This window comes from Gobio gobio, assembly GCF_949357685.1.
Source record: "Gobio gobio genome assembly, chromosome: 5".
In the NCBI taxonomy this organism is placed as follows: Eukaryota; Metazoa; Chordata; class Actinopteri; order Cypriniformes; family Gobionidae; genus Gobio; species Gobio gobio.
The window spans coordinates 8,096,408-8,109,376 of record NC_137101.1 but is presented as its reverse complement, the minus strand read 5'-3'; the positions used below and the strand labels follow the sequence as shown (position 1 = coordinate 8,109,376).

Below are 12,969 nucleotides of genomic sequence, written 5' to 3'. Positions count from 1 at the left end.
GTTCTCTTCAAAAATCACTTTTGATGCTGGTCCACCGCAGCCCAAAATACAATTGCTTGGTTGCAAGGATTCCCCAAATGTTAACACAGCGTTTATGGACTATTAGCAGTCAGAATTAGATGCAACTTGTGAAAAATTACTGGAAAGACTATAAACATAAATACAAAATCCTGTCAGATTGCAGTCACTCCATTATAAACATGCATGTGTGTCCATATGTATAACAGACATTTATGAGTCAGATTAGCTCAAAAGAGTGCAACAATGTGTTGGTTCCGGAAGTATTTCTTCCATTCATTTACCACATAGGGATTTTAAAAGTCTTTGTTCAAGTGTTATAATTAATCAAACAAATCATTCAGCTACCAGGTGAATAATAACACGACAAACTTTGATTAAAAGCAAAAAAGTATTTTAAATCTGACAAAAATACGAAGGTACAAGGCTTTAGTGAGGGAAAGAACTACAATCCCATGAAGCATTGCGAACTACTGTACATAATCGGATTTAAATACGATGTACAAATCGAAAATACAAGTATTTTAGAATGCTGGCTTTATGGGAGTGGGCGGAGCTAAATCGCTCTTTTGGTGAGTTTTGCTTGTCTCTACTCTCTGATTGGTGGAATTGCCTGTACAGCAATCATGGGCAATATAGTTTTTAATCACGATTTCGGCTGTTAAACACAATTATTGAAAAAAATTAATTGAAATAATGTGGGCTAACGGCTTCAATGGAAGCACATACCATTGATTAACAACCTTGTAGCTCCCAGTAGGTCTGTCTTTTAAAGGGTTAGTTCACCCAAAAATGAAAATTCTGTCATTAATGACTTACCCTCATGTCGTTCGACACCCGTAAGACCTCCGTTCATCTTCGGAACACAAATGAAGATATTCTAGTTGAAATCTGATGGCTCTGAAAGGCCTCCCTTGGCACAATGCACTTTACACTCTCAAGACCCTTAAAAGGTACTAAAGACGTCGTTACAAAGTCCATCTCACTACAGTGGTTCTAAAATAACTTTATGAATAGGCGAGAATAGTTTTTGTGCGCAAAAAACCCTAAATAACGACTTGTATAGTGATGATGATTTCAAAACACGGCCTCATGAAGCTTCGAAGTGTTATGAATCAGTGAGTCGAATGAGCAGTTTGGATCGCCAAATTTCAGCAGTTTGGCGGTTTGACACGCGATCCGAATCATGATTCGACTCACTGATTCATAACGCTTCGAAGCTTCATGAGGCCGTGTTTTGAAATCGCAACGAACGGAGGTCTTACGGGTGTCGAACGACATGAGGGTAAGTAATTAATGACAGAATTTTAATTTTTGGGTGAACTAACCCTTTAAGGTTTCTAAGTTAAAAATCAGTTTCCCTATGGAGAAAATGTATGGAGTTTTTACTTCCTGAATCTGACTGTTGCACTCCATAGGGCCCTGTCCCAAATGGCATGCTTCCTTAGAGTCAAAGCGGTGTTATATCACGAAAGTACGGACTCATAGGAAGACCGCAAGTGTTTAGGGTGCCATTTGGGACTGGGCCTAGGAAGAGCTTCTTCTGAAGGATTTTGGGCTTGGGGATTGTGGGTAATGTAGTTCCCTGGCTGCTCTGCCCCCTGCAGGTGATGAAGACATATCACATGTATCACACCGAGACTCTGAGTGCAGAGAATAAGCTGAAGGAGGCAGAGAGGCAGGGCGAACGACAAGGCCGAGGCGGAGAGAACGTCTTCAGTCTGCGCACCGAAGATCGTCACCAACGGCGCAACGCTGCTCGCAAGATTCAGAAGATGAAAGAGAAGGTGAGTTCCAAAGTTTTTGCATTTTTCTGTTGTTGTTCAAGAGGTCTTTATTTGTTGTACCTTGTATGAGTTTTATTGTTTGCAATCTACAATGCAAATTAGATTCCATGAATCTTAATGTGCCAGATGTGTTTCCAGAAATCGAGTGCAAAAGTTCATTTGTCTTGATGAAATGCTGTGAACTGGAGTAATTTGGTGGACATTATGAGGGAATAATTTCTGATTTATGCATAACCAACCTAAAAATTAGCCTATTTTGTTGGTCTTACTGTTTCAGATGATTTGATGCTTCATTATAATGTTGGTTCTGAAGATTTACTGAGGATTTTGTTGGACTAATTTGGATGCTTGGTTTATTTAACGCTATATTAAGTACAAAAAAATGTATGTGGTTGAGCTGAAACACATTTTAATGCCAGTGCTTTAATCTATCATTTTTAAATCGTACAGTAGTACAGCTACAGCATGTGCAATCAGAGCATATTTATAGAAATATTCACTGGGGAGAAAAAGAGCAAAGAACAGCGGCCATTTTGCAAACCATTCTGTAACCGGAAACCATGTGTTCAGGGCACAATATGGTTATTTCACAGTCTCCACAGCATTATAAACTAACCCAGGAGACTATAATGTCAGATTGTGTAAATAAAAAGCAGGAGTCTCTCTTCAGATCATTAATTTTCCAGTACATACACTCCCGTGGCACACTGTGTGTTCACTACAGTTTGATACTGCATTCATTTTTCTCTTATTTCATAAAGAGAGGTTAGAATGAGCAACGGTTACAATATTGGACAGAATAGGCAGACAGGATATCCCGATGGACAAGGGTCAACAGTTTACGGCAAGCATTTTTCCAAGGCATAGCAGGAGCATAGAACAGTTTGGTTCACATATATCATAAATGAATGCAGGGCTTGACATTAACACCCGTCAACCTGCCAAACTCTGTGGATTTCAGCAGTGGCGTGTAACGCAGTCACTCCTATTAGCCACTTTGGCAGGTTGAATTTTGTATTTAATATATGTATTTTTCCATGGCCGGTGGAAGCAAAAAAAAAATGTCACCCAGTGCAAATAATGTACCTTGCTATTCGCACTATCTCCATCTAACAATGCCTGGTTGGGCCAAACAAGATTAAAAAAAAATTGTATTTCAGAGTCTTCCGGGCGTAGTCAGTATAGTTTAAGGATTTAAGGTTTTGACGCGCTTGACCCAGGTTCGAATCCACCTTTTACCGAGCTCGCTCTTCTCCCTTTTCCCATCACATAACACATCGGAAAGGCATTTACTTTCAATAAATATGAAGAAAATGTTCTAAAAGTGGAAATAAAGTGCCTAACGAAATTATATTTCATAATAATAAAAGCATTTATTGGGTACGGTTAGGGTTGGGTGTAGGGAGGGCTTTTATTGTCCCATTAAGGCGGCATCCATTTAATAATTTTAATAAATATGATCACTTACACTGTATGTTATTATTGCATCGTGTTAATGTACAACAATACTGAGGTAAAAATAGTAAGTATCTGTCAAAATAAAGTATAAACTGCATGTAATTACTATTTATACTAGTGGTGGGCATAGATTTTTTTTTAATCTAGATTAATCTCACTGTAATCTTGGAATTAATCTAGATTTATCTAGATTAAAATGGCTCATTTGAATTCTGCCGAAGGCATTCAGAATATGTGTGCTCGTAAGTGATCATTTTGTCTTTTTGTAATTTGAATAATAAATAACTTCTGTCCCTTTAAGACCTGACGCACGCATGGATCCCAAACACTGTTCCTGTGAGCTGGTTACAACTATGTTTACGTTAAAACTCACCAAAATGGGCATTGAGACATTTTTGAGTGTATTTGACCATTAATAAGATGGAAAAAGGAGCTCATTTTTGCACTTGAATGTCAGAGGCGGCTTTATTACGGTATGTGTGTGTGCTCTTCAGATGCAAGCGCAAAATCTGTGGGAATTAGTAGAATTAGAGTGCAACCCCGCGCAAAATTCAGACCGGTCACACCAATACCAACACGCTGTCATGAGGAAAAATCAGGGAAAAATCCAGTTCCCAATGTTCAGAGGGTTAAACTGGACTGAATGAGAGGAGGCGGGTGCGTGTCAACTCGAAAGTCATTATAGCTTGCTTAGTATAGACCCAGCTCCCAACCCAACTTTGAGAATAGATTAACGGCAATATTTTTTTTTATTGCCCGATAAAAGTTTCACGTTAAAGGGTTAGTTCACCCAAAAATGAAAATTATGTCATTAATTACTCACCCTCATGTCGTTCGACACCCGTAAGACCTCCGTTCATCTTCGGAACACAAATGAAGATATTTTTGTTGAAAGCTGATGGCTGAGAAAGGCTTCAGATAGGCCTCCGTTGGCATTAAGTACATTTACACTCCCAAGACCCATAAAAGGCACTTAAAATGTTGTTACAAAGTCCATCTCACCACAATAATTTTACGATGCGACGACAATAGTTTTTGTGCGCAAAAAAAAATCTAAATAACACCTTTATCCAACTTGTTCTTGTCTTCCGTGTTTGCCTCCACGACGCATGCGCGAGAATATGACGTAGCGCCAGTGTTCGGGAATCGATGAAATACACACTTAAGCCCCATTTTGAGCACTACGCCGAGACCTAAAGCACGATCAATGTAGAATTCAACAGCTTAGATACACGCGTCTTCCTCTGCTTGTAAACAAATCGCTTCTGGGTCATGTGTCCGAACGCCGGATCTGCGTAATATTCTCCCGCATGCGTCGTGGAGGCACACACGGAAGACAATAACAAGTTGGACAAAGGTGTTATTTAGATTTTTTTTGCACACAAAATCTATTGTCGTCGCATCGCAAAATGATTGTAGAGCCACTGTGGTGAGATGGACTTTGTAACGACGTTTTAAGTGCCTTTTATGGGTCTTGTGAGTGTGAATGTACTTAATGCCAATGGAGGCCTATCTGAAGCCTTTCTCAGCCATCAGCTTTCAACAAAAATATCTTCATTTGTGTTCCGAATATGAACGGAGGTCTTACGGGTGTCAAACGACATGAGGGTGGGTAATTAATGACAGAATTTTCATTTTTGGGTGAACTAACCCTTTAACAAAATAAATAAACTGTTACTATATCTTCACTATAGCACTGTACGGTTGAGGACTTGAATGTTCAGGATCCTTGCTTGATTTAATGATAATGTTGCTTTAAAAGATCTGTGGGTTTTACCAACAGTCAGGGACTTTAATTAAAGGAGCAATTACAATCGCAGAATGAACGCAAGCCAAGCCTCACCGTGAACACACTGGCATTAGAAACAAGTTAGTCGATAGGCTGTCCGTCAATAAAAGCGTTTTATCTTCTTTCCTTGATGGAGATATAGCACTTACTCAACACTTTGTCCTTCTCTCTCTCCTTCAACCTCTCCTGTCTCTCTCTTTTTTTCTCCCCTCCAGCGCCAAGCCAAGTACTCGGAGAACAAACTGAAGGTTATGAAAGCTCGGAACGAGTATCTGCTGACTCTGGAGGCCACGAACGCTTCTCTGTTTAAATATTACATCCACGACCTGTCGCATTTGATTGACGTGAGTATCTGATTAGGGCTGCGCATATATCGCCGCTCGTGCTGACTGAACCCACGGCAGGAAATTGCCACTGCATGAAGGGCATGGTGTTGTGGTTGAGTTTATTTGCTTTTTCACCAAGCACAGTAATGAATTATAGTCCTGATTAATAATCACTAATTAAGGCAGCCTCCACTGCCTTTAATTAGAGACAAACGCACCCTGTAACAGGCGGGACGGCATGGAGATTAAGCCTTTAATTACAAGCACACATTAGCACATTCTGTAACAGGCCACGTTTGGAATGGAATACTAGCGCACCAGTCACTGCTCACTCCACAGAATAACACCAGTTCACACTGACAAACACAGATCTATCCATCTATCCATCCGTCCATCTGTTGTTCCATCTATCTATCCATCCATCCATCCATCCATCCATCCATCCATCCATCCATCCATCCATCCATCCATCCATCCATCCATCCATCCATCCGCCGTTCTATCTACCCTTCTATTCATCGTTCCATCCATCCATCCATCCATCCATCCATCCATCCATCCATCCATCCATCCGCCGTTCTATCTACCCTTCTATTCATCATTCCATCCATCCATCCATCCTTCTATCTATCCACCCTTCTATCCGTCGTTCTATCTGTCGATCTATCGATCTATCGATCTATCTATCTATCTATCTATCTATCTATCTATCTATCTATCTATCTATCTATCTATCTATCTATCTATCTATCTATCTATCTATCTATCTATCTATCTATCTATCTATCTATCTATCTATCTATCTATCTATCTATCTATCTATCTATCTATCTATCTATCCGCTGTTCTATCTACCCTTCTATTCATCGTTCCATCCATCCATCCATCCATCCATCCATCCATCCATCCATCCATCCATCCATCCATCATTCTATCTATCCACCCTTCTATCCGTTGTTCTATCCGTCGTTCTATCTATCTATCTATCTATCTATCTATCTATCTATCTATCTATCTATCTATCTATCTATCTATCTATCTATCTATCTATCTATCTATCTATCTATCTATCTATCTATCTATCTATCTATCTATCTATCTATCTATCTATCTATCTATCTATCTATCTATCTATCTATCTATCTATCTATCGTTCTATCTATCTATCTATCGTTCTATCTATCGTTCTATCTATCGTTCTATCTATCTATCTATCGTTCTATCTATCTATCTATCGTTCTATCTATCTATCTATCGTTCTATCTATCTATCTATCGTTCTATCGTTCTATCGTTCTATCGTTCTATCTATCTATCTATCTATCTATCTATCTATCTATCTATCTATCTATCTATCTATCTATCTATCTATCTATCTATCTATCTATCTATCTATCTATCTATCTATCTATCTATCTATCTATCTATCTATCTATCTATCTATCTATCGTTCTATCTATCTATCTATCTATCTATCTATCGTTCTATCTATCTATCGTTCTATCTATCTATCGTTCTATCGTTCTATCGTTCTATCTATCTATCTATCGTTCTATCTATCTATCTATCTATCTATCTATCTATCTATCTATCTATCTATCTATCTATCTATCTATCTATCTATCTATCTATCTATCTATCTATCTATCTATCTATCTATCTATCTATCTATCTATCTATCTATCTATCTATCTATCTATCGTTCTATCTATCTATCGTTCTATCTATCTATCGTTCTATCTATCTATCTATCTATCTATCTATCTATCTATCTATCTATCTATCTATCTATCTATCTATCTATCTATCTATCTATCTATCTATCTATCTATCTATCTATCGTTCTATCGTTCTATCGTTCTATCGTTCTATCGTTCTATCTATTGTTCTATCTATCTATCTATCTATCTATCTATCTATCTATCTATCTATCTATCTATCTATCTATCTATCTATCTATCTATCTATCTATCTATCTATCTATCTATCTATCTATCTATCTATCTATCTATCTATCTATCTATCTATCTATCTATCTATCTATCTATCTATCTATCTATCTATCTATCTATCTATCTATCTATCTATCTATCGTTCTATCTATCTATCTATCGTTCTATCTATCTATCTATCTATCTATCTATCTATCTATCTATCTATCTATCTATCTATCTATCTATCTATCTATCTATCTATCGTTCTATCTATCTATCTATCGTTCTATCTATCTATCTATCGTTCTATCTATCTATCTATCGTTCTATCTATCTATCTATCGTTCTATCTATCTATCTATCGTTCTATCTATCTATCTATCTATCTATCTATCTATCTATCTATCTATCTATCTATCTATCTATCTATCTATCTATCTATCTATCTATCTATCTATCTATCTATCTATCTATCTATCTATCTATCTATCTATCTATCGTTCTATCTATCTATCTATCTATCTATCTATCTATCTATCTATCTATCTATCTATCTATCTATCTATCTATCTATCTATCTATCTATCTATCTATCTATCTATCTATCTATCTATCTATCTATCTATCTATCTATCTATCGTTCTATCGTTCTATCTATCTATCTATCGTTCTATCTATCTATCTATCTATCTATCTATCTATCTATCTATCTATCTATCTATCTATCTATCTATCTATCTATCTATCTATCTATCTATCTATCTATCTATCTATCTATCTATCTATCTATCTATCTATCTATCTATCTATCTATCTATCTATCTATCTATCTATCTATCTATCTATCTATCTATCGTTCTATCTATCGTTCTATCTATCGTTCTATCTATCTATCTATCTATCTATCTATCTATCTATCTATCTATCTATCTATCTATCTATCTATCTATCTATCTATCTATCTATCTATCTATCTATCTATCTATCTATCTATCTATCTATCTATCTATCTATCTATCGTTCTATCTATCTATCGTTCTATCTATCGTTCTATCTATCGTTCTATCTATCTATCTATCTATCTATCGTTCTATCTATCGTTCTATCTATCGTTCTATCTATCGTTCTATCTATCGTTCTATCTATCGTTCTATTTATCTATCGTTCTATCTATCGTTCTATCTATCGTTCTATCCATCCATCCATCCATCCATCCATCCATCCATCTATCTATCGTTCTATCTATCTATCTATCGTTCTATCTATCTATCTATCTATCTATCTATCTATCTATCTATCTATCTATCTATCTATCTATCTATCTATCTATCTATCTATCTATCTATCTATCTATCTATCTATCTATCTATCTATCTATCTATCTATCTATCGTTCTATCTATCTATCTATCTATCTATCTATCTATCTATCTATCTATCTATCTATCTATCTATCTATCTATCTATCTATCTATCTATCTATCTATCTATCTATCTATCTATCTATCTATCGTTCTATCTATCGTTCTATCGTTCTATCTATCGTTCTATCGTTCTATCTATCGTTCTATCTATCTATCTATCTATCTATCTATCTATCTATCTATCTATCTATCTATCTATCTATCTATCTATCTATCTATCTATCTATCTATCTATCTATCTATCTATCTATCTATCTATCTATCTATCTATCTATCTATCTATCTATCTATCGTTCTATCTATCTATCTATCTATCTATCTATCTATCTATCTATCTATCTATCTATCTATCTATCTATCTATCTATCTATCTATCTATCTATCTATCTATCTATCTATCTATCTATCTATCTATCTATCTATCTATCTATCTATCTATCTATCTATCTATCTATCTATCTATCTATCTATCTATCTATCGTTCTATCGTTCTATCTATCGTTCTATCGTTCTATCTATCGTTCTATCGTTCTATCTATCGTTCTATCTATCTATCGTCCTATCTATCGTTCTATTTATCTATCGTTCTATCTATCGTTCTATCTATCGTTCTATCCATCCATCCATCCATCCATCCATCCATCCATCCATCCATCTATCTATCGTTCTATCTATCGTTCTATCTATCTATCTATCTATCTATCTATCTATCTATCTATCTATCTATCTATCTATCTATCTATCTATCTATCTATCTATCTATCTATCTATCTATCTATCTATCTATCTATCTATCTATCTATCGTTCTATCTATCTATCTATCTATCTATCTATCTATCTATCTATCTATCTATCTATCTATCTATCTATCTATCTATCTATCTATCTATCTATCTATCTATCTATCTATCTATCTATCTATCTATCTATCTATCTATCTATCTATCTATCTATCTATCTATCTATCTATCTATCGTTCTATCGTTCTATCTATCGTTCTATCTATCGTTCTATCTATCGTTCTATCTATCGTTCTATCTATCGTTCTATCTATCGTTCTATCTATCGTTCTATCTATCTATCTATCGTTCTATCTATCTATCTATCGTTCTATCTATCGTTCTATCTATCTATCGTCCTATCTATCGTTCTATTTATCTATCGTTCTATCTATCGTTCTATCTATCGTTCTATCCATCCATCCATCCATCCATCCATCCATCCATCCATCCATCCATCCATCCATCCATCCATCCATCCATCCATCCATCCATCCATCCATCCATCCATCCATCCATCCATCCATCCATCCATCCATCCATCCATCCATCCATCCATCCATCCATCCATCCATCCATCCATCCATCCATCCATCCATCCATCCATCCATCCATCCATCCATCCATCCATCCATCCATCCATCCATCATCCATTAAATATTATATACCACACTATATACATGCATTACTGTATATGCCATATTATATACTATATTTGCAAACACTGTATATTCCGCAGTATGATTGATATACACACTATATTACAGTAATTTTGATTAACTCGTCACACTGAAAATGGAAGGTCAATTTGTGTGCATTGCATTGTGGGATAGAGTGTCCCATGTAGTGTGCTCTAGTTGTATACTGATGATTATTTCCGCAACTGTAGCAGTTCATCAGAAAATCTTCAAACCGTACACCTAATGCACACTACTCTATAAGACCCTGTTGAGTATCTCGCACATGCACTCAATCTAGTGCACAGTGAGGCCAGGAGATTCCTCAACGGTACAGAGAGGAGCCATTTCTCACGCGGGCCGTCCCCGCTCCTCGGTTTGCTGTGTCTGTTGTTTTGCTCATTAGAGTTTGCAGCAGGCTGATCGTGGTCAGCAGTATCTGGACGATCGGAGCGCTGCGTCTCTTTGACCTTCACAGAGGTCAAACCTGCTCACACTGAGATAAAGACAGCAGGAGCATTTGTGTACGTGGGTGGCTTAAAGAGAGAGAGAGAGAGAGAGAGAGAGAGAGAGAGAGATTGTGTGGGGGTGGAAAGTGAGATATGGTAAAAGCCTATATGAAAAACCCTTCAAATTAACCCTGAGAACAGAAGCCGTGGAGGATAATTTCTAGATAACCGTTTTAAGGTAATGTTTTATCCATCATAATCGGTTTGGAGTGACAGCTCGACACAAATCCACACTATTCTTTTCTCTATGAAAATGGATGGCGTGTGTCTGTGTTTTAACAGTGTTGTGACCTCGGCTATCATGCGGGCCTGAGCCGGGCGTTGCGGACCTACTTGTCGGCAGAATACAGCCTGGAAACCTCTCGCCACGAGGGCCTGGATATTTTGGAGGGGGCCGTGGAGGGGCTGGACCCCGGCAGTGACCGGCAACGCTTTATGGAGACTCACCCCACAGCGTTCACCCCTCCTGCACGCTTCAACTTTCAGCCACACATGGGAGACCAGGTCCAACGCCACCTAGTGTCCAAACTACATATTTACATTCACACAAAACATCCTTAGGTTATACCCTTCTGTGTAGAAAAGGAATGAAGATGTGCTATTGCAGTGACTCTTACTGTCCTTTTATATCTTCATCATTTGGCTAAAGAAAAAAACAAAGGATTTCATCTACAAACATAATTTTTTTATGTAAAAAGTTGACATTGTCCTGGTTTGGTTGGATCATGAACTGCGGTATTATCTAAATAGAAAGAGAAAAAATTATAGATTATATTTAGGGCTGTCAAACGATTTATCGCGATTTAATCGCATCCAAAATAAAAGTTTGTGTTTACATAATATATGTGTGTGTACTGTGTGTAATTATGTATAGTTGAATATTTACAAAATATTTGCATGCATATACTGTATATAAATGTATATAATTATTTAAAAAATGTTCTTAAATATATACATGCATGTGTGTGTATTTTTTTTTATATATATATATATAATTATACGCAGGACACACACATATATTATGTAAACCAACTTTTATTTTAGATCAAATAAAAATATATTTTAAATATAATTTTTATATAAAATATATTTTATAATAAAATATAATATAATTATTGCTGGGGAAAAATTAATCACATCCAAAATAAAAGTTTGTACTTACATAATATATGTGCGTTGTCTGTGTATAATTATTATGTATACATAAATACACACACAAAAAAAATTATATTTTTATTTAAAAAAATTTATTTATATATAAGATAAATTATATATACAGTATATACATGCAAATATTTCTTAAATATATACATGAATGTGTAGAATGTGTGTGTATTTATATATACATAATAATCATACACAGTACACGCACATATATTATGTAAACACAAACTTTTATTTTGGATGCGATTAATTTTTCCCCAGCACTAATTATATTATATTTTATTGTATTAGTTATATTATATATGAATTAATTTCACAAATCATATGGTTCTATTTTATAATACATATATATATAAATATATATAAAATATATATACATTTTTTAGATTTTTTATTATTAATTATAATATAAAGTAAAAAAAATTATGACATAATATAATATATAAAAAAAACTGAATTAGAATCGCAGTTATTTGTATGACAATTAATCTTCAGCACAAAATTCATGGTCATGATCGATTTTTTTTTTTAATTTTTATCCTGCATCATAATTTCTTGTCCTTTCTTTACCATCCATGTCCTTGAAAATGTCCAAAAGGCCAAACTAATAATTATAAAAAGATCAAATGATTTGTTTGTTCTGCTGAGCGGTTTCTGTAATGTGTGTATTTATGCATGTTAATATTTCAGGTGAGTCAAATCTCAGCACTGCCGCAGGTGCAAGCCGAACTCCTCCTCCGATTCCAGCAGCTGCAGTCGCGCCTCTCTACACTGAAGATTGAAAACGAGGAGGTGAGACACACACACACAATCCCTTCCTCTCGAATGAGCACCTCGGCAGCTGCGGTTCCCCCACCGAGGATAAAGAATGAGATGACAGGCATACACACCTTCTCCATTTCTCCTTTCCCCTCTCTCGTTCCTTCTCTCTTTGTCGTCAGGCACTATATATGCATACCAGCACACACCTCCACAACCGCAGACGCATTCATACATATTGTTTCCATCTTCTCCGTCTCTGTTGGAGTGCGTGGTTATTTATCGCTGGTTGTTGGCAGGCCAGCTGTTTCCTGCAGCTCTCAGCGTGTGAAGGGCAGAGCAGAAG

General features: G+C 36.0%; 1 protein-coding gene across 2 annotated transcripts in view; it reads left to right on the top strand.

Annotated features, from left to right (window-relative positions):
* The window catches only part of srgap1b (SLIT-ROBO Rho GTPase activating protein 1b), a gene marked incomplete at both ends in the record, with an annotated part of 65,904 nt that overhangs the window by 36,406 nt on the left and 16,529 nt on the right, over window positions 1-12,969 (top strand). For both annotated transcript variants that reach the window (XM_079818002.1, XM_079818003.1), the window contains 4 exons: window positions 1,626-1,805; window positions 5,268-5,396; window positions 10,983-11,204; window positions 12,555-12,656. In XM_079818002.1, coding sequence (XP_079674128.1) covers window positions 1,626-1,805; window positions 5,268-5,396; window positions 10,983-11,204; window positions 12,555-12,656 — 633 coding nt within the window. The remainder of the gene's footprint in view (window positions 1-1,625; window positions 1,806-5,267; window positions 5,397-10,982; window positions 11,205-12,554; window positions 12,657-12,969) is intronic.